A 22762-nucleotide genomic window follows, 5' to 3' on the forward strand; every position below is an offset into this window, starting at 1 on the left:
GAATCTACAGACCTTTGAAAACTGGTCCCACTTTATTATCCATTGCCTTGTCTTCATTGCACAGGAATTATGTTATCATGTTTCTATGGATTCACCACCAGCAGGGTAGAAAGTGAAGTATTACCAGTGTAGCAACACTAGCACAGCATTGAAAACAATGTTGTACACTGGAAATACTTATTCTATATGGAAAATAACCCTACACATAAATGAAGAATGACAAGGGTTGTGTGAAGATCCATCGCTCTCATTGTTACTGTTTCTCACTGCATTTTCATTCTGTTCCAATTCTCTATCAGCCTGCAAAACTTAAAAAAGTACAGTATAGCTAATGCATTTCTGTGTTCCATCATTTTTCTATTGACCAAAATGTATTTGTGTATAATTTGTACATGTTTTTCCTCTATAACACATAATCATCTTATAGACTTTGAATTTTTATTAAATTACTCTATCTGCTCAATGGAAGTTCAGGGATTCCCATAGCACAAATTCCTCAGATTAGTCCATCTCTTTTTCTCATCAACTAGCACTTACACTCTTGGTACAATTGAACAGATCAAACAGCAAACTGATAAATATGGTTGCTTTGAGCAAATAGGCCTCAACTGGCAACAGAGATGGGGGGGGGAGAGCAGCAGGGATGCTATCTTTGAATCAGAGGCAGGAGGAAATGATTGGTTACCACTGGATAGGCTGACTGTCACTCCAGCCTAGAAAGTTCCCTCCTAGCCACACGTACTATAGGTAGCATGCAAGACTGTAAAAACTCCAACGATTCATAAGCCTTAGAAATGTATGGATTTCCAAGGAAAGAGTCACCCTGCACTCCTATCCATGTGGAGCTGGCGTAAATCAGAACAAAATATTTTTTGTGCTAAGTGGTGATTTATTCTTGGTGGTGGTGGCTTTAGAGAGATTTTGAGTGTTTGTGAGATTGATTTTCATGTATCTTCATGAAATTCACATAATTGGAGAAGGCCGTAGGTGGTGTCTTCTCACATGGATTAGCAAATCTAGAAGTATTGGATGGGTTAGTACATTGTTTAAGAGAACTCAGATTGTCTTTTTGTGTTTGTTGTGTATGCTTCAATGCACACACATGGATTTAGAGGGGAGAAATGGAATCGAGAAAACAGACTAAAATTGACCTAGACCAAAAGAGTACTAAGAACTCTTAGAGGGGCTGAAGAATCATTGACAGATTCTCAGCCAAAAAAGATAATGTTGGCAAGGTTTCATCACAGCCATATAGTTGGGCAAGTAACATTATAAAGTAATGTTATTACCATTACTTTCTCCCACATGAGGTAATGCTATTGCTTTTTTAAAAACGATAACACTTTATTCGTTTCATTTTGACTCATTTTTATTATTTGTACCCTGCCTTTCTCCCCATGAGGACCCAAATCTCCACCTTTTTAATACAACAAGTAACATTGGGCAATCCTTAGTTTTTATTGCTTCTCTTCTTTATGAAAGGCTGCTGAGGTGGTGATAGCTTCGACTCTCCTTTTAATTGGAAGAATAAGCACCCCTTGTTGCTGCTATGACAACATTCTTTACCAAGGTGGGGGCACGTCTTGGGATGTGAATGCAACCCCACAGGGATATTTGTGTAGCCCCCAAGGCCACCCCAGAGCCTCTCAGGTTTTGAAATCCTTCACTTTTACCATGCATTGACTATTTCTGCTCCTTGAAGCCTCTAGGAATAGCACTTTTCCTATCTGGGGATTAGCAGTGTCCCCAAAAAAACCCACCCTAAGAAAATCCAAAAACAGACACCACAAGTCTCTATTTTTGTTTTAAATTAGAAAATCCAAAAACAGACACCACAAGTCTCTATTTTTGTTTTAAATTACAGACATTGCTATGCCTGCTGCAGCCCATGGTAGGATTTGAGGGCACAAATTCAGCCTTACAGACCTTTGAGATCACCTGCTACTGCTTAGAGTATCTCACTAATGGAGGAATTTATTTATTATTTATTTATTTATTGGACTTATATACTGCCCCATAGCGCTACAAGCACTCTCCGGGCAGTTTACAATTTTTAATTATACAGGCTACACATTGCCCCCCCCAGCAAGCTGGGTACTCATTTTACCGACCTCGGAAGGATGGAAGGCTGAGTCAACCTTGAGCCGGCTACCTGGGATTTGAACCCCAGGTCGTGAGCACAGTTTTAGCTGCAGTACAGTGGTTTAACCACTGCGCCACAGGATATTCAAGGCACTACAGAGAGTAGGGATGGCTGCCTCCCACATTCCCTGGACCATGGTAATGAAAGTTACTGTTGGAGCACTGGAGATCCTTTCCAACAACTCTTATTTTCCAAATAAATATGAAATAGAACCTCTTTTCCCAAGCCTTTTACATAAGGGAGACAAGCATTGACAAGAAATGCAACAAACAAAGTAATAAGTTATGCTCTCAGAGCAAGAAGCAACATAATGAATTGCTTTTGCAATGGGAAATTGTATCTCTGACCTTACCACCTCATTTCAAGTATTTCTTTCTCTCACTTATGTCCAGGGTCCTAAGGAATGAATGAGAAGTTGAAATCACTTATAAATAGTGGTGCTTTCTTTCTTTCTTTGAAAAAATAGGAATTACTGTTTTTCAGAAACCTTTCACTTCTTTCCTGGATTGAGGAGACAATTACTAATAGGTGCAAACAGGGGTATCTTGCAGGATGTGTCCTTGTTACATAAATGAAACTATGCAGTCTGAAGGAAATAACAAAGCTTTAAATAACAGTGGAACAAAACAAACAAAACGCCCCTGCATGTCCTCTTAAAAAGTTAGGTCAGTCTTAAATAGGATTTTTTAGTTAGGATTTTTGTCATGTATATTGTTGCCTGAAATACAAATAAATCCTAACCTAGATGTTGGGTTGTCCCTCATTGTTCTGTCTCCTTGCCTATAGAAGGATTGATAGTAAATGCCCCCAGGGTCAGAGTTCTGTTTTAGGGATTATGAGAAGTACAGTCCAAAAATATTATTTGCAGGCTCTGCCTAGGTTTCTGAAAGTATGGCAACAGCTGGATTTTCCTGGGGAATATTATGAAACAAAAAAGTTTCAACAACTCACAATAATCTGGTGCTTTTTTAATATGTAAGCTTAAGGGTTTAAACTTTTCTTTTATTAAGCAGCTATAGATTTTCCTCTCGAATTTCCTTGTTCAGAAAATTAAGGGGGGTGCATATTAAATTGACCATTGTACCCTATTTTCTTCACTGCAGTGTTATTTTACTGCTCTGAATAGAAGTGCTGTCATATTATTACCTGTGAAAATGAAGCAAGATAATGAAGTCAGAATTTTCATTTGAGATCACTGTAGCATGGAATAACAAAAAGACCTCTCTGGAGTGACCCTGTTGGGCATTGCTAGCAAATCACTAAGAGCAGGAAACCATCCTGCTGGCTGGGTAGATTCTTATTGATGGTGTTAAGTATAGAATGGCATTGCTTCCCTCTGGTAGACCAAAAACATATCTACTGCATTGTTAGTCACACTAATTTAATCCATTGCATGCAAGCACCCCTGAGATTTATTTAAAATAGAAGCTTAAAGGGTTTGATTAGTAGTAAGTATATGTTGCTGTTTATTGGCGAACATTAACCTAGTCGAGTAGAGTCTTAAGGGGGAGGGCTTTTTAAGTGTGCTGTTTATATTTTCATATTTTATGTTATGAAACATTAAATTTAGAGAGGCTGAGACACATTTCACTTAAGATCACAGCTGGCGAAACCAGAATAAGATATATATGTAAATAGTATTATTTTTGAGTTTTGTCATAAATACATTGGCTCTATAGTTCAGTGGTATAGAGGTTGAGAGTTCAGTTCCCTACAGTGCATCTGTTACATACAGCACTGATGTTACCTGTCTGTCATGGGTTTGGAGGGAAAGTTCCATCCTATGGGGAGTGGAAGGCGGGACATCAGGAGGAGGGGCTGTACTGTATATATATGTGATGCGTGTGTGGAGAAAGGAGACGCTGGGATGTGACGAAGCAGCAGCTGGGAAGAAGAAGCTGGTGTGGGAGTCTGTGTGTCAGACAGGGTACTACTGTGTGTCAGAGTACCAACCTGATAGGTTCAGGTGTCTGTTGGTTAGCCAGAACTGATAGGTTCAGGGTCTGTGCTTCAAGTTAAGGGTTCTGTGTGAACCAAACTGTATGCATGTATGAATGAGAATAAGCCACGTTACTTTATCTTATTCACCTGATTATTTTATTTTCCCTGTGTGTTGTTTTAAATAAACCTTATTCTTTTATTTGTTTGAAAATCCATCCCTGGTCTGTGTGACTTCTTATAGGGAATGGTTGGTGGCAGCTTAGTTAACGTGTGGCAGATCCCAGTAGGTCTGGGTTTGTCACATTGTTTGGTGTCCAGCGTGTGGGATACGACTGGTCCAGTTGTCCAGTGGTCCAGCAAAGCCTTGGCAAGTGTGCCCAGAGCAAGGGGGGTCTAGTCAGGGACAATCTGAGGCGCGTAGGTAATCTTCTAGGTGTACCTCACGGGGAGGTGCGCTAGTGGAAGAACGTGCCAACTGGGGAGACTAGATTAGGGTGCTCTGAGGCAGCCTGTTTTGGCGGGAAAAAAGCTGAGGCAAAACTGTGTAGTAGCAGTGATCTAGCCTGCCTGCTGAGAGGCCCAGCAGAGGGGGGTAGACTCAAACTCGCTACTGTTGCAAGTTAAGTGCTGAAGAACAGCAGCAATCTATAGAAAGCTGGTTCTGAGGCAAAAGAGAAAAAAAGTGGTCGTTTTATTTTGAGGCTTGACTTTTTAAAGCAGCCTGTTCTGGGGGGGGGATTATGCCCTTGACTCGAAGCCAAATGGCAGAAATGGGTGAAGTGAAAGACCCCCAGGGTGACCAAGGTTCTGAGGATGAATTTGGCTCAGTGCAGGGTGACAGCACGGGAGAACAGAACCCAGAACTCAGGAAATTGCTCCTAGCCCAACAGCATGAACTGAGGATGAGGCAATTTGAAGTGGAGGAAAGATTAGACAGAGAAAGAAGGGAGGAAAGGGAAAGGCAATTTGAAAGGGAGGAAAGGGAAAGGGAGAGGCAAAGACAATTTGATCTGGAAACTGAGAAGATGACCATCATGCGATCTTTAATCAGTGGTAGCCTGGCTGAGGTCTATGCCGAGATGCCTGAGGAACTGATGAAAGATTTTGCAGAGTTTAAAAAACTGGTGTTTGCAAGACATGGGATAAATGCGGAACAGCTGAGGCAAAGATTTAGGTCAATCACCAAGAAGCCAGAGCAGACTTTTACCCAAGTGGGGGCCCAATTGGTGAGGCTGCTTGAGAAATGGCTATCTCAGGAGGGGACAGAGACCTTTCAGCAGCTTAAAGATTTGATAGCACTGGAACAGTTCTATTCAGTCCTGCATGGGGAATTGAAATTCCAGGTGAGGGAAAGGAAACCAAAATCTGTGGCAGAAGCCGCCGAGATTGCAGATTTTATTTCGCAAATAAGAAAGCCCTTGGGTGAGGGGAAATCTGTAGGTAAACCCAAAGAAACCTACAGCAAGTACTCTCAGGGACCAGGGAAAAGCCAGCAAGGGGGAGGGGCCCATGGTGAAGGGAAGCCCTCAGACATGAAACCAAGACCTCAGATTTTGGAGGGAAAACCAAAGCAGGATGAGAAAGACTCAAAATACACCAGAAAATGATATTTCTGTCAGGGAAAGGGCCATCTAATCTCAGAGTGTGAAAAATTAAAGCAGCTAAAAGGAATTGTGCCTCAGGAGTCGAGTGGGACCAAGCCAAAAGCTGTGTTCTGTGTCCAGAAAGAGCAAGGCTCATTGTCACTGAGGGAGCCTGTTGCCATGGCGACTCAATCTGGAACAGCTACATCTGCTGATCAGGCTGAGGAAAATGGTCCTCTTGTAGAAGTCAGGCGCTGCTTGCTCGTGAGAACAGATTCTCAGTTGTTTGAGACAGCAGGGGTGGACGTAGGAATACTTGACCGTCAGTATCGGGGGCTGCGGGACACTTGTTCTCAGGTGACCCTGTGCCATCCAGATATTATTCCTAGGGAATATGTAATCCCAAATGAGAGCATGAAGGTGGCAGGGATTGAGGGGCAGATAATCTCACTGCCAGTCGCGGAGGTACCTGTCAACTTTCAAGGCTGGAGGGGAGTTTGGCGGCTAGCGATTTCATCGACTCTGCCAGCAGCCGTGCTCGTGGGAAATGACCTGGCTGAACATGTGAAATGGGTGCTAGTGATTACACGCTCACAAGCCACCACGGGGACAGTTCAGGGGGGTAATGATGAGCCAGAGACGGAAGCAGGTGGGGGGAGTTCAGAAGCTGTGGTGGAAACCTTGACCACAGACAGCCGATTTGAACAAGAGCAAAAGGCAGACGCCACTCTCCAGAAGTGTTTTGAACAGGTGACTGACGCCCAGCTAACACCTGAAACCCCAGTGAGATTTCTGGAGAAAAAGGGGGTTTTATATAGAGAGACCCTGAGGAATATCTCAAAAGGGGGAGATGGGATCAGAAGTCAGCTAGTGGTACCTGAAAAGTATCGCCCCATGATCTTACAAAGGGGGCATTCTGACATGTTTGCTGCGCACTTAGGAGTGAACAAAACACAGCAGAGAATCACACAGAATTTCTACTGGCCTGACATAGGGAAGCAGATCAGGGAGTTCTGTAAACAATGTGATGTGTGTCAAAGGCAGGGGAATAGCCGCGACAGGACCAAAGCAAAGTTGTGCCCTTTGCCTGTGATTGACACTCCGTTCAAATGCATAGGGGTGGATATTGTGGGACCTTTGCCCAAGGCCACAAAGAGGGGGAACAGGTTCATTCTCACCATTGTGGACCATGCCACGAGGTACCCTGAAGCCATACCCTTGACTAACATTGAAACTAACACAGTGGCAGATGCCTTGGTGGGGTATATGTCCAGGATGGGATTTGCCTCAGAAATAATCACAGATTTGGGAGCATCGTTCACATCAAAGCTCATGAAACGCTTATGGCAAATCTGTGGAATTAAGCACAAGGAAACCACTGCCTATCATCCTGAAAGTAATGGGTTAACTGAGAAGTTCAATGGGACTCTAATGCGCATGATTAGGGCTTACTTGGCAGAGAATCCAAACAATTGGGACCAGAAGCTGCAATCCCTTTTGTTTGCTTATCGATCAGTGCCACAAGCCAGCACCGGGTTCAGTCCATTTGAACTTTTATTTGGGAGAAGGGTGAAAGGGCCCCTTGATTTGATCAAACAAAATTGGGAGCAGATCACCCAGGATGACCCACAAGACGTTGTGACATACATAGACACCTTGATGAATGACCTACAGAGAAATCTAGAGCTGGCAGCAGAAAACCTGCAAGCTCAGAAGGTCAGACAGAAAACATGGTATGACCACAAAGCTAGAGAGAGGCACTTTGACCCAGGGGAGGAAGTGCTTTGGCTTAGGCCCTGCAGAGAGAATAAACTGCAGCTCAAATGGGCAGGACCATATAGGGTCATTTCCAAGATGTCAGACCTGAACTACCTTATAGAGCAGGAGGAGAACCAAGCAAGGAGGGTGGTTCATGTGAATGCCCTAAAACCCTACTACAGAGGGGAACAGAGGGTTCTATTTGCGATAAAAGCAGCTGAGAGTGAGGAAGCTGAATTACCCTTCTGGGAGGGTAGAGGGGAAGTAAAATACAACCCAGAGGAGGTAAAGATCAGTCCTGCACTCACCCAAGACCAGCAGCAAGAACTAAAAATGCTGCTTAGTAAATATCAACAGGTGTTTTCCAACAAGCCGGGGATAGTGAAGGGAGTGATGCATCGGATCCACACAGGGGATGCACCCCCGCAGGCAGTATCCCCATACCGAGTAACGGGACCCTATAGGGACAAGGTGCGGAAGGAGTTGGACGAGATGCTTAGGGAGAACATAATCGTCCCCTCTTCTAGTCCTTGGTCCTCTCCGATAGTCCTTGTGGACAAGCCTGATGGGAGCATTAGGTTTTGTGTCGATTACAGGAAATTAAACCGTGTAACCACTCCTGATGCCTACCCAATGCCCAGGCTAGACAACCTGATTGAAACCATAGGGGGTTGTCGGTTCATCTCATCATTGGACCTGGTAAAGGGATATTGGCAATTAAGAATTGATCCCAGGGATCAAGAAAAGACTGCCTTTTGCAGCCCTTTTGGTCTCTATGAGTTTCGAGTCCTGAGCTTTGGTCTCAGAAATGCACCAGCCACATTCCAAAGGCTGATGGACCAGACCTTGGCAGGGCTCAGTGACTTTACAGTGGCCTACATTGACGACATAGGGATCTTCAGTAATACCTGGGAAGATCACCTGATACACCTGGAGTTAGTGCTGCAGAGGTTAAGTGCAGCAGGGCTAACAGTAAAGGCCAGCAAGTGTCAGCTGGGTAGCCCAGAAATAAAATACTTGGGTCACATGGTAGGGGGAGGAATGATAAAACCCCTGGAGGCCAAAATAGAAGCTGTTCGTGATTGGCCTAGACCCAACACCAAGAAAAAGGTCAAATCATTTCTTGGGTTGGTGGGCTACTACAGAAAGTTCATCCCGAGGTTTAGCGAGATTGCGGCTCCGCTGACCGATCTGACGAGGAAGAAGGCTGATGACCGCATCCCGTGGACCAGCGACTGTGAGGAGGCGTTCCAGAGGTTGAAGGAGGCGTTAATCAACTATCCTGTGCTGCGTGCTCCAGACTTCGACCGGGAGTTCATCATCTACTCCGATGCGTCTAACAGCGGGGTAGGAGCGGTTCTGTGCCAGGAGGATGAGAATGGTGACCAGCATCCAGTGTCCTACCTGAGTAGGAAACTCCAAAAAGGTGAGAGACATTTGGCAACCGTGGAGAAGGAGTGTTTGGCCATAGTCTACGCGATCCAGAAGGCCAAGCCTTACATCTGGGGAAGACATTTTGTTCTGTGCACTGACCATTCACCACTGCAATGGTTAAAGACAATGAAAACCCACAATAGCAAACTTATGAGGTGGGCGTTAAATCTACAGGACTATGACTTTGAAGTGAAGGTGGTCAGAGGGTCAGTGAACTGTGTTGCTGACGCCTTGTCAAGAAGACCTGAAGAATGAAGACGGCGAAAGAAACATGGACTATGTATATATTTTGGTGAACAAAAAGTTAAATGTACCTGTTTTTTGAACTTGGTTTGTATGAATAAAGGTAAATTGATGTAATGTATATGGTAAATGTTTAAATGCCTAATTGCTATGGTTAACTTAGAATGTAAGTATAAGTAAGTATGATATGGTATGTATAACTGTTGTTGTGTGTTTTATCCAAGTTGTTTTTTGGTGAAAAGCACCTTAGCTTTCCCCCTACAAAACAACTTATAAAGAGGGGAGGTGTTACATACAGCACTGATGTTACCTGTCTGTCATGGGTTTGGAGGGAAAGTTCCATCCTATGGGGAGTGGAAGGCGGGACATCAGGAGGAGGGGCTGTACTGTATATATATGTGATGCGTGTGTGGAGAAAGGAGACGCTGGGATGTGACGAAGCAGCAGCTGGGAAGAAGAAGCTGGTGTGGGAGTCTGTGTGTCAGACAGGGTACTACTGTGTGTCAGAGTACCAACCTGATAGGTTCAGGTGTCTGTTGGTTAGCCAGAACTGATAGGTTCAGGGTCTGTGCTTCAAGTTAAGGGTTCTGTGTGAACCAAACTGTATGCATGTATGAATGAGAATAAGCCACGTTACTTTATCTTATTCACCTGATTATTTTATTTTCCCTGTGTGTTGTTTTAAATAAACCTTATTCTTTTATTTGTTTGAAAATCCATCCCTGGTCTGTGTGACTTCTTATAGGGAATGGTTGGTGGCAGCTTAGTTAACGTGTGGCAGATCCCAGTAGGTCTGGGTTTGTCACAGCATCCTGTGAGTGGAGTCAGCCTGTGTGGCCTTGGGCAAGCTACACAGTCACTGGATGCCCCCAGAAGAAGCAAATGGCAAACCACTTCTGAGCATTCTCTACCTGGAAAACCTTCAAAAGGGTTGGCGTTAGTCAGTATTGACTTGACAGCACATGATTATTTATGTGCCATTAACAGTTTGCAATCTTCCTGCAATATTGATGTTCATGATAGTTCTAATGTGTGTCCTATAGCATCTCAACATGCTTACCATTCTGAACTGATATTTTTAAAAACATATATTTGAAAGATTTATGCTGTCTGCTCAAAGGCAGCTGCAGAATCAAATAAAGCATCATTTTTCTATGAGACAACAGCAGTATTACACGCACACTGCTAGGTAGAACACCTGTTCCAAAAAAATGTGCTCTGGTTATTTGACACTTTTATGAACACTTGCAAAGACTGAAGTTTGGACAAGAAACCAGAATTATTATTTTTTCTCTCTTGCTGCTAAAAGTCATACCATGGCGAAGATGCAGCAAGTCAGTCCCTACCTCCAGGATGGCAAAGTACTAAGTTCAATCAACAAAACTGTTTTCAAATGACAAGCGGCACCATTTCCCCCTCCCTGTAGCTGTCTATTTTTTTGTTTGTGTCCTTCAGTTGGAAATGAACTGCAGATATAGTGTACTGTTTGATGTCCCTGAGCTTATTATGGGCATAATTCTTAAGGCATTCCTGTCTTATGCTTGGAAGTCCATTGTTACTTCATAGAAACACCTCTTAAACTTACAGACTTTGAGGGATTTCGGGTGCTATGATTTAAATAATGAGAATCAGAGTTGTAATCCGTGCATCTACTATCAAGCAACTCTTCTCTAGGAGTGCTCATCAGATACATAAGCCTGGTGATGCATGAAAGGTTACCCAGAAAGAACAGGAAAGTGGTAATAGGCTTACTTATAGTGCATATTAGTTTTCTTCACGTCTTGCTTCTTTGTTTATTCCATGTAGATATTGCACAGTTACTCAGAACTGAGGACAGAAGCAGACAAGATGGTTGTTTTACAGTTATAAGTGCAGTTACCTTAAGAGGTGAAGGAGGCCAGATTATCCTCTAGTCATAAACTGAGGCGAAGCACCACATCTTGCTTTCTTTCCATGATTGGTCTTCATTTGCATTTTGGTTGGGCTAACATGGCAGATCTGAAGACTGTGTTTCTGGAAGGATAATGTTATTGCCTTCTAATTGTGAAGCAAATTTCTCATCTGTTTCTTCTCCAAATTCCATCAATTGGGTTTCTTCATATTTGCATTGGATTGGAGCATCATATGCCATTTTCACCTGGGAAACTCACATTTGCTTACAGGAATCTACGATCCAGGCAATAACTAGGATAAGACCTGTCTTGTTTTAAACTGTGCAATAGTGGCTAGCTACAAGTCCCCCAATTGGCCATGGCGGCTGGGGGCAGGAGGAGGTCTAGGAGTTGCAGGTCTATAAAATATTTTTCTCCACTCAGAGTGCCACCAAACCAAAATCAATGTTATTCATAGCACAGAAAACTTGTCTATTTTATAATCACGGCTCCTGACCATATTGGCTGTTGATGAGGGCAAACCTCAGAGTCCCAACCTCCAAAAATCTAACGTTTCCAGGCTCTTCCTGAACAACTTAAGTAGCACACTAACTGGAGGCAACATACTCTTAACCACATTCATTTTAATGCTTGTCCAGCTGATTTCAGTCCCATTCATTTGGAGGTGAGCATAATTAGAAATGCAGGCTTGTTTAAATCGGTTATCAGGCCATCAACTGGATAGCACCACAAATAATTAATTAATCCTTTTGGAAATGTTTTGCTGACCTTGATGGTGGCAAAGGCGCTGCTTTTTGCGAAAGGCAAGGATTTATATTGTGATTATTTTGCTTGGTATTTGAAGCAGAGACGTTGTCTAATTTAGCAATCATGATGGATGTTTCTGCCTGAGTAAGTCAGACAAATTGCGCTCATGTGGAAGGTGGTATCTTATCATGGACTATTCTCCCCGGTTGACTAGGTCATCTTCTCAGCTTTTGTTTAAAAATTGCTGTTGTTTTTTTTAAAAAAAGTATGACTACAAATAAACAACCAAATTAATTAACTGCAGTGTTGAATGTATTTTGTGAGGTCTCTTGACTAAGAAATAAAGGAAAATTATAGAAATCATAACTCATGTTTAGTCATTTCCCATTGCCCCTTTCCCCCCTTTAATGGTGTCTTCAGTACTGCCTGATATTTCTCATACTATTTAAGTAGAAGAATAGAGAATAATTTCATCTCCCCCCCCCCCCGTCTGCCCCATTGACATAGTCCAGATAGTCTCATGATTATTTTCTCCTAGCTTTATAATAAGGTAAACAAAGTGTCAGAGAACAGTGTTGTCTAGGAAGTCACTCTCTTTCTAGACCAAAGTATAACCACTCTTTTTAAAGCTATGTGGAAGATATAGCTGGAAAAACAGATGATAGCATTTGGAATACTTACATATTTTACGTACTTCTTTCATTCCATGCCACATACACATGAAATGCTTCTCTGTGCAGATAGGAGAAACAAAGGAGGCCAAGAAGTTCAAACTATTGATTAACACTTTTCTGGGATCGTAGGGATGGGTGGAGCTGCACTGGACCTTCTGCTACTAGTTCATTATTAACCAGCACCGCTCTCTATGGCACAGGAGGGTAGCAGAGCATTCTCCTACATCAGAGACTCATGTAAGACCACAGTTTCCCTTCCAGAAGTGACAGATGGAAAGGCAAGAGAGAAACTCACCAGAGATAATCTGTCCTATGGTATTCCCAATTACTGTGTATGGATGTGAAGGGTACACAGTGAAGAAAGCCAAACATGATTTTCTTGAAATATTGTGTTAGAGGAGAGCTTTACAGATATCATGGATTGTGAGAAGGACAAATAAATGGATTCTAGATCAAATGAAGCCTGAACTTTTCCTAGAGGAAGAGATGATTCAATGAAGGCTCTCATACGTTGATCAATCTTGAGAAAATAAATGAAAAAGACAGTAATTCTAGGAAAAGTGCCTGAGTCTGCAAGAGCTGAGCTATTAACAACATGAGCTTCTGGAGGTCATTAATTCATAGGATTTCCATAACTGGGAAGCAGCCTCATAGCACATAACAACGTTGTCTATGGCAGTGATTCCCAACCTTGGGCCTCCAGATGTTCTTGGACTACAACTCCCAGAAGCCTTCACCACCACCTCTGCTGGCCAGGATTTCTGGAAGCTGAAGTCCAAGAACATCTGGAGGCCCAAGGTTGGGGACCAATGGTCTATGGGACACATAATGACTGAAATCCCACAACAAGTTGAAACCTAAGTAGGCCTATTAACACCATGCAGGTTACAGAGGACTAGATTCACTCAGTACTTAATGATCCAATGGGCCTACTCTAGTTGCCACTTACGGCTGGATTTCCATTACGGTTTTTGCTTTAAACTACAGGTAGGGTACCTTTGGCCATCCAAATATGGTTGGGTTTTCACTCGCATAATCATATACCATGGACCATGCTGGGTGCAAGAGGCTTCTGGGAATTGATACCCAAGACATATACAGGTTCACTCTGTAGCTAGCTTAAACAGTACAGGGGAGAGGTAACTTAAGCAACTTTTGTTTGCTATGTGGAGGCAGGGGGAAGAAAATCTGTTTCAGTGAAAACATGGAAGTCCCATCTCCTGCACACAGGTATAAACATTATTTCCCCCTTTAACTTGGCTTTTGTCCCCCACAACATATACCCTATTTTTTATGTCAAAGATTTGCTTTCAGAGTAAACTGAGTCTTGGATTAAAAAACAAAAACATCTGGCTTATACCATTCCCTCCTTTTTTGAGCTGAAGAATGGTAAAGTCAACAAAGCCTAACATGCATGATAAAACACTGAACATGATTTACTTAAATAAGGAACGGCAAAACATTTACACCAAGAGATGTCAGGTTGTGGCCAGTTGCATTCAAGATGAATACTATCATAATCAGTTGAAAGCCACAACATCTGGCAAAAATCAAATGCAGAAAACCAGAAAAGGATTCTCCATTGTAGCCTTGTCATTATTTTGTTAATTATTTCATTTTGAAATAGGTTTAATTCACAGTGAGGTGTGTTGTATTTGATGCCACCGTGATTTAGTGTTTAAATTCAAACAACAGCCCAGAATTTAGTCCTAGGAAGTCAAAGTGGGGCATTTCTCAGTCATAGTTCTTTCTGATCAGAAGGACAGCTGCAAACGTCACCACGGCCCATGACAACATGGTGTATGTACACTCAACAAATAGTGGGTTGGGCCAGTAATTATATTTTTGGGAAAACCCAAAGAGAACTTTCAGCAACTTTGGTTGCTGCGCATGATGCAAGCCATGGTGCAGTTCAAAAATGGGGACAATGAACACTTTTAAAAACCAAACCAGGGTTTCAGTTCCTGGCTTCCAGCTACTGATGGTGTCAGGATCAGGGCAGCAGAGTCCTCGACCACTTGACATGTGGCAAAATCAGAGCTGCTACAGCTGCCCCTCAAACAAAAACAATGGCGTTACTTAGGTAGTGCTGGGATGCTTCTGAGCTACCTTGGTCCTGCCCAGCTGTTGATGTTCTTGCTAGACTGAGCAGCTTCAGTGGCTGAATTTTTGCCGCATATCAAACAAGTGAGCTGCTGCCTGGACTGTGACGCTTTCAGTAGTGGTGGGAAGCCCTCCAGCACTGGTCAGTCAGTGGACTGGTGGCTGCTCCATGTCCCGCTTTAATGCAAGGAATTGCAATAAAAAGGGTTGTGTACAACCAGTGTTTTTACACCTGTTTGCAGACAGCCCACAGTAAAAATGTTACTGCGGGTTATGTTGTTCCTGCCATAGTCTTCCTTCAAAATCAGTGATGTAAATTCCTGAAAATAGGTTACATCTATGGCAGCTTTGATTGGCATTAAATGATGATCCCATAGTTAGACAGAAGCATAAGAAAATTTTCTATGCCCATATAGCTGCCAGGATTTCAGAACACTATAGTGAAGAGGTTTCCCACATAATAGTGTCAGAACCACAGAGCTGGAGGGAACCCTGTGAATCCCTGAGTTCAAGCCTTGTCAAGGAAGCACAGTGGGAAATCAAACTCTGCAGCCAGAGACCTAAACCACTGGGCTATCCAGCAGTTCTTATTTAGTTTTATTTATGTATTGTCTTTCTTCTGAACAGGTCAAAGGAATGTACTGTAGATGGTTTGTCCCTTTATTCTCACAAACTGCCCCCCTGCCCCCAGTGAGATGGATTAAACTGAGAAATATGCAGAATATGATGCTCATGTCTAGGTGGGGATCTGAGGCAGGATTGCCCTCCTCACTTTGACATTTTAGCATCACACCATACTGGCTTTGGTCAAATAAAAATGGTTTCAGTAAAAAGCTTTCAAATGCTATCAGCTGTAAATGTCACATAAATTGGCTGTCCCTGATGAGCTAGGATTCCATTGTCCAGCTCTGCTGTTATAACGGAATACATACTTCCTCTTATTATATATCTCAAAGGAACAGTGAATTGCCCCCCCCACACATATTCTCTCACAGCTTCACACAGACACTGGATTCTGGTGTAATAATAATAACGTGCCACTCTCCCATAAAGTTTTCCAGTCATAAAGTACTCACAAGAGGCTTACAACTCTCTCAGTGATTCCTGTCCTTCTAGTCACACTCTGGCAAGTGGCAGAGGTGACAGCACATGTAAGCCAATCAGCCACATATGTGGTCTTGGCTAGTCCTCTGCCAGGAGGCACACTGGGGATTCAAACTTCCCTGCCCTGGTTCTCTAACCCATTGAGCTATACCATTGAGGACGATACAAACAGGAAATAGGACTAGGTGGTGGCTCCTTTTGCATTCTATTTCCCATGGCTCCTTTTGCATTCTATTTCCCATTCTATTTCATTTGGTGTCACTCTCTTTGACTAAGGGGCAGAACTGCTCATTCCACACCCAAGAAGCAGAGAATATATTTTGCCCCTGCTACTGGAACCTCTCTGGAGACAACACGCTTTTTCTTTCTCCCACATAAAGGAACGATCACTGATCGCTCCTGTGGAAAAGGTATCGCACTGATCTTGAAAGCACTAAGGTGTGTTGGGGTAATATTTCCATCCATTTTGAGGGGAGTACCTGCTGGTGGGAGATACTGTATTTCATGGGGATATAATGTATACTGAGAGCACAAAGTGATACATTGAGCCCTCCGCCCCAGGCTTGGGAGTTGTTAGAAAAGATCCACTTGTTCTCTGCTCCGCCCATCAAGGGGGGAAAAAGCAAACACTTGGACAGCATAATATGCACCCGTTTTACTTTTGCACCTTTCAAACCAAATATACTTTGGTTCACAAAATGCAGACAGCTTGGTGGACCAAGTTTCGGAAATGGTCCATCACATCACGAACCAGGTGATGACCATGGCAAATGTTACAAGAGTCACCTATTCTGCTCTAAATCTCATTGAAATTAATTAGTGTCTTCCAATATACAACTTGGCAGGGAAGTTTAGTCTCAATTAGTGGATACGAAGTGGGCAGTTTGTTCAGGGGCTGCAGTGGGGGGCCAGGGCTTTGCATCTGTGCCTCCTTACTTAAGCAGAGCAATAATGCAAATGAAGAACATCTGTGATGCTGGCAGCCGAACACCCCAATCTTGATTTTTCCCTCCATTCGGATCACCTCTGTGACTTTGGCAGGAAAGAAAGAATTAGCAATCTCCCTGGGAAAGTACTTAACCTCCAGTCTGCTGTCTCACCTTTCATTTTTTGTGAGCCAACACTACTTCCTTCCATTCACAGTTCAAACCTACCCCATTACCTGCCTAATAAAGTGAGAGAGGAGATAATCGCCGTACTCATTATGGTAGCCAGCTTGTGCAAGTCTGTAAATACACCGCAGCTCACCATCCTGGAGCTTGTGTTACCAAGCAAGACAGAAAGTTTAACATCAGACTCAGCCTGATGCTGTCATTTAATTCATTGTGCCTTCATGAGCAGCCAGTCTCTTCTAGGGAGAGGGAACCATGTGTCTTCTCCCTCCTTGTTACTTCCATAGCTACAAGAAATTCTCTCTTTTTTATGCCTGTTTTGCTAAAGGTTGATGCATAAAATAGCAGAGGATTCCTTATGTACACCTCTACTCCAGTCCCCAGCTGGTGAATTTGCTGTTGCAGGATACTGATGTATCACTTCCAGGTGAAGGACAGAATCTTGTTTTAGATCTGCAACAGCAGTTTAGGCACTTTGGATGGATTGGATTTAGTACAGCATGGTAGATTTTGGGTTTTTCTACACAGCCCTAAGCTCAGGTTCCACTTTAGGAGGAAAGGCTCTGTATCTCAAGACAACTTTTATTGATGGTTGTTGTGGGTTTTCCGGGCTGTTTGGCAGGAGTTCTGACTCCTGTCCTCTGAAGATGCCAGCCACAGAGACTGGTGAAATGTTAGGAAGAAAAATCTCAGGAACACGGCCAAATAGCCTGGAAAACCCACAACAACTATCGGATCCCAACCGTGAAAGCCTTCAACTTTTATTGACATCAGTATCTACCTAGTTATAATTTTCATTGTATTCATATTATGTATCCTATCTAGGAATGTGCAGATCAGTCAAAACAAAAGCATGCTGCTAGTACAAGGGCAGTTGTGCCAGCACAAGAGGCTTCTACCCATTCCAAACCACTACAACCAGTGCTTCTTTGCATCAGGATTGCGCTGCCTGTTGCAATTTTCATTCATTTTATGGTGTAATGGTAACTTTGGTTAGTTTAGTAGCTGCAAGGCATGGATTCAAGTAATAACATATGAGCAATATGTGTTGTTGTATGTGTCGCGCTTCTGAGAAGATACACAGGAGGGGGGTATTTTGTACATGCTAGTAGCTTATAGCCTTGGGGGGTTAAATAAAGCAATTATTGTTTTACTTTTGAGAAATAAGAAGATAAAAACTTATCTCAGGAAAGCAGAACATAGGCTTCTGTTTCTGTTTTGAAACACAGTTCTGATAGTTCATACTGGGATGAGCAGACCAGGAGAGTTGGGGGGGGGGAGAGAAAATGCCCACCAATTAGGACGCTATACCATTTGTGCCTTATCTCTGTGAGAACGAACGTTCCAAGGCAAGAGATCATTCCTTGTTACCAAGCTAATTAGCAAAGAATGGTTTCAGGTGAAGAAAAGAGGGAGAGGACAGAAGTTACACTCTTCTTTGAGAAGGTTTAGGGTGATGCAATATCTGATTGGCACATCTCCTCAAAAGGTCTAGAAACTGGAGTTAAGGGTATAAAAATAAGAAAGAAGTTATTTAGTTTTAGCCTGGTATCTCTAAGAAGACCACTGTGCTCATTTGCTGCCTGACTTGTACTCTGTGTATTCTTTGGAGCGGTGCTAAAATTGTTAGTATATAATTATTAGCTTAGGATAGCTAACTTTCTTATTTTCTTGTGGGAACTGTTCTGGAATTGTTTGCCTCAACACTTTTTAAAATTCTTGCTTGCTCAACAGCTTTTGACCTCTTTCTGTAACTTTTGAAACTGTATGGAAACCTGTTACTTTTTGACTTTTTTCAGCATATTTATTAACAAATACAATTGTACAGTCACTTGGTTGTTTTGGGAATAAAAGGGTTGTTGATACTAAAGACAGGCCTATTACATTCCTGTGTATTTTGTGGATATTTTCACACTCCTACCTTGCAAGGTTGATGAAAGAGACAAAGTATTTAATCTTGTGGATTTTTTGTAACTCCCTGGAAAACCCAATAGTAAGAGTTACTCAAAGTGTCTAGAGAGATAACAGGCAGGAACACTTCCCACATCCATCAGCACATTTGGTCATTCTGGAGCTTACCCATACCAGGAAAGTCTGGCCAGTGTTTCTGAGTGGCTAGTGTGGGCCTCTTTGACCCTGCATAACCTTGATAAGTTACATTTAAAAACTGCAAATACAATGACACCTAACAATTTGAGGGTCGGATTGAGTGAATAAAACCCCCTCAATTTTCAACATTTGAAGATATTTGTTTGGGTTCTGTCACTTCCCTTATTTTGCTCATTAATTAATTCTCTATATTTTATTTTGGAAAAAAATTAGCCTCTTAAAAACATTGTTCCTATATGCCAAGATATCATAAATCCTGGTCACATACAAAGAAAGTCTAGTTACAGGGAACCACAGAATTCACTTTAGCTTTTACAGGTCAAAGTTAATGATATGACATAGGGACTCAGGAGTGGGGGGAGGGGCTTGGTAGAGAGTTGTAATCACCTGGCCTTCATACATTTTGTTTCCTTACTTTTAAATTTTAAAATATTTTTTGTTGCTGTTTAGTTTTTTTTTTTTTGAAGGGACCAACTGGCCATCTGTCTCAGACATTCAAAGCCTAAATTGCTTTTCTTTTAAATAAGGTACAATAAAGTATCTGGCTTGCAATATTTAGTGCTGGAGTTATGCCAAATTATATTCATAAACATGACAAGCACATGGATTTGATTTTAATGTGGCCAAGATAGTCAGAACATCTTGGGAGACACTCTCAAAATGGAAGAACATGAATTCTCAGCCCACAGATTTGTGATAGGAAAAAAAAAAGGCAAATCAACTGAAAATTCTGTAGCCCTTAAATAAGAATTCCCTGTGTTATTTCAGGGTGCCTTAGAATGAAAAGAAAAGTTGATTAAAAGTAACTTGGCCAGAAACTCAGTCATGCGTGGAGAAATTGATATGGTTGGAAGTGTTTAGCCTGGAAAAGATAACATAGAGGACAGATAATTATAGTGTATAAATTTGATCTTGTGGGTAAATTAAGAATTAAGAATTAAAATCGGTGGAAATTGCAAGGAAGCAGGTTTTGTCTAAACATTAGGGCAAGAATGGGCAGATTTCACAGGTTGAGAGGCCAGTGATCTGAAGATCTGCCACATGCTGAGTCACTGTCTCATAATGAAACTGGAGAATGTTGAATAGTCAAGGGCGGCTCTGGGATGATGGTGGTACTGGTGCTTTTTAAGTGGAGGCTAAATGTCCATCCGTCAGGGATGCTGTACTTAAACCCTCCAAGATAGATCTTGACTACAGGACCTTGGAACCCTTCCGTCTCAAAGATTTTGTTATTCTAACTGTATAGTCTGTTTGGTCGGTTTGCTAACTAACATACTTTAATATTATAGCATTGAACAGGGTGCAAACTATGATTAGATATGAACACCAATATTCAAACAACAGGCAGTGGTTGTGCCTAACCTAAGTATTAACTGTGCAAGAAAAAAATCTATTTATTAGCAAAAATTAGGCTGGTCTAAGCTTCATCCTGGCTTCTTGCATTTTTCAGGTCTTCCAAGGCAACACCAACGCTGACAGTGTTGTACAGCACAAGCTTCTGCACTCTGTTAAGGCTCGTTTTGTGCGCTTTGTTCCTCTTCAATGGAATCCAAGTGGAAAAATAGGACTGCGGGTAGAGGTCTTTGGGTGTTCATACAGTAAGTATTTGGCACAATATGTCACAAATATCATTTTTCTATTGAACTGGCAGAAGCCATTTTGTAAAGTTTCCAGGAAGTTTCCTCTGTTGTAAAACAAAACAACAACAACTACTACAACAAATTGGCTTCACAGCTGGCCATAAACTAAATAAACTAAAGCTATAGTCCTAGTTTTGGCTGAGTTACCTTTAAACCTTTATTTCCTAGAAAACGTCTACTTGCCACATTTTTATTTTGTGTTATATATACCTTGAAAATCAGACATTGAAAAATTATTTCTGTACATTAGTTATATAACTTGTTGCAAAGTGCAATTTGTTAAAGTAGTTATTACCTGCCTGCCCCCTTACTAGCTTATTATATTACCTGTTTGATTTCCCCTTTTCTTACTTTTGGGAGATGGAATGTAGGCTTGGTAAGAAAACAGAATAATGCTTAGGAGGGGAAAAAAAGGCTCAGAAATGCCTTAAGAAGTAGTAAAAAAAAGAATTTGAACAGGAAAACGTAACTCAACACACTAATTAAAGTAATATAATCTTATTTCCTATTTTTGAAAGATAGAATTGTTACACCTTAGTTACACTGCTCCCCACCCCGCCAAAGGAAGAAATCATAGGTAACAACATGAGTTGTTAATACAACATTGACACATTATAACACACATTGATGTAGCCCAGTGGTTCTTAACCTTGTGTTTTCTTGGACTACAACTCTCAGAAGCCTTCACAACAAGGTGTATTGAATGCAGTTGCAGTCTGAGTCCACACCTGGGCTACCGAAGGTTGGGAATCACTGATGTAGCCCATAGTGTTGCAGAATTATAAAATTGACATCCATGCCTTTTTTTTATTGTGTCTTCTGCTACATATGGGCACTTGACTTTTAAATGAATATTTAGTAATTACAAAACATGTGTCCCTGATTACCTTGGAATTAATTCAGTCAAGGCAGTTTTAAAAAAGCTTCAGCTTCAGAAGTTATTATTATAATAGATTTGTTCCACTAAGGCTAATTTATTTTTTTCACTAACAAATAACTGAAAGTGTGTGTGTCTGTGTGTACACATACATACACACACATACATGTTGGAGAAGCTGCAGGTTTAAGAAAATGTCCAAATAATGCAACATGAAAACAGATGCCCTGGGGAATCCGAACACTGCAAAACCCAACAGAACCATTAAAGTGAAGCATGATCTGAAAGCTAGAAAAAGAAGAATCAAATAGTCAAATTTGATTCTTCTTTAGCTAGTTTTACTTTGTCTGATATGCTGAAATCTTGAGTTTTCATAGAATCGGTAGCACATCCTTTCTATACATTTGGATTTCATGAGCCTTCTCCAGGTCTCTGGTTCTCCTGTGGGAAAAGACATGCAGTAATATCCTCAGTGACATAGGCACCAGCCACTCTCACAACAAAGCAGTGAAACCTCAGGTATCCGAGTTGCTCTTTACAGCTCTCTGTCCTGATCTTACCTTAATTTTCCTTCTCACATCTTGCCAATAGATGACACTTAGGGTGAATGTGGGGACCGTTAGTTGGAAAGTAAGACTGCACCGTAGGAGGGGTTTTCATGGGAGAGTTTTTGTTTTCTGAACAGCTGCGCTGGGAGGTAGGGAAACTAATCCTCATCTTGTCCTGCTGCAAAGGATGAGGAAATGTAAAATTATTTTCCTCACCCTGTGGGAGTTATTTTGCTGCACTCTCCAGAAGAGAACAAATAGTGCAAATTAAACAAGGTTGTGCAAAATAATGCTTTGATCGCAATAAAGCTAGCTGGGCAAAATTATAATGGTCGACGCCTTATGGCATTGACTTAGAAGCACCAGAGGACTTGTATATGTCTTTTTACACAATCAGGCAATTGGTCTGTGTTGTCTAATTTTGCTTTGGTGTGTTTCTCAGATGGAAAGGACATTCGTTTTATGTACAAGTTATCAATACCTTGATGTGAAAAAACAGTTCTCCTTGACTCACTCTTACCTATAAACAAGGAATTTAGCATGTCTTAGTGATTACTCATTGAGGTAAGCTGAGACAGTCTAAATCAATAAGAATGAGCAATTGAGTGAGTATTCTTTACATCTCTACAAGATGTAGATGATCCACTTTAGAATGCTTTCTCTCTGTCTTTTCTTCCCTGCTTGGCTACTTCCAAGCAGGAAGAACAGATCCAGGTCTGTTTTCTTCCACTATTATTCCACATATGGGCTTCATTCTTACTGACAATAAGAACCACAGTCATATCATGTTGTGATTTAAAAAAGACCCCATTTAAAATAAGGTGTTTCCATTATGTAAAGGGGAGCATAGATTA

At 41.8% G+C, this 22762-nt stretch overlaps 1 protein-coding gene across 1 annotated transcript in view; it reads left to right on the top strand.

Annotated features, from left to right (window-relative positions):
* The window catches only part of CNTNAP5 (contactin associated protein family member 5), a 491198-nt gene that overhangs the window by 169987 nt on the left and 298449 nt on the right, over positions 1–22762 (top strand). The window contains exon 4 of the mRNA XM_020805439.3: positions 20294–20441. Within this exon, the coding sequence (XP_020661098.3) occupies positions 20294–20441 (148 nt within the window). The remainder of the gene's footprint in view (positions 1–20293; positions 20442–22762) is intronic.

This window comes from Pogona vitticeps, chromosome 1 (genome assembly GCF_051106095.1).
Source record: "Pogona vitticeps strain Pit_001003342236 chromosome 1, PviZW2.1, whole genome shotgun sequence".
Taxonomy (NCBI): Eukaryota; Metazoa; Chordata; class Lepidosauria; order Squamata; family Agamidae; genus Pogona; species Pogona vitticeps.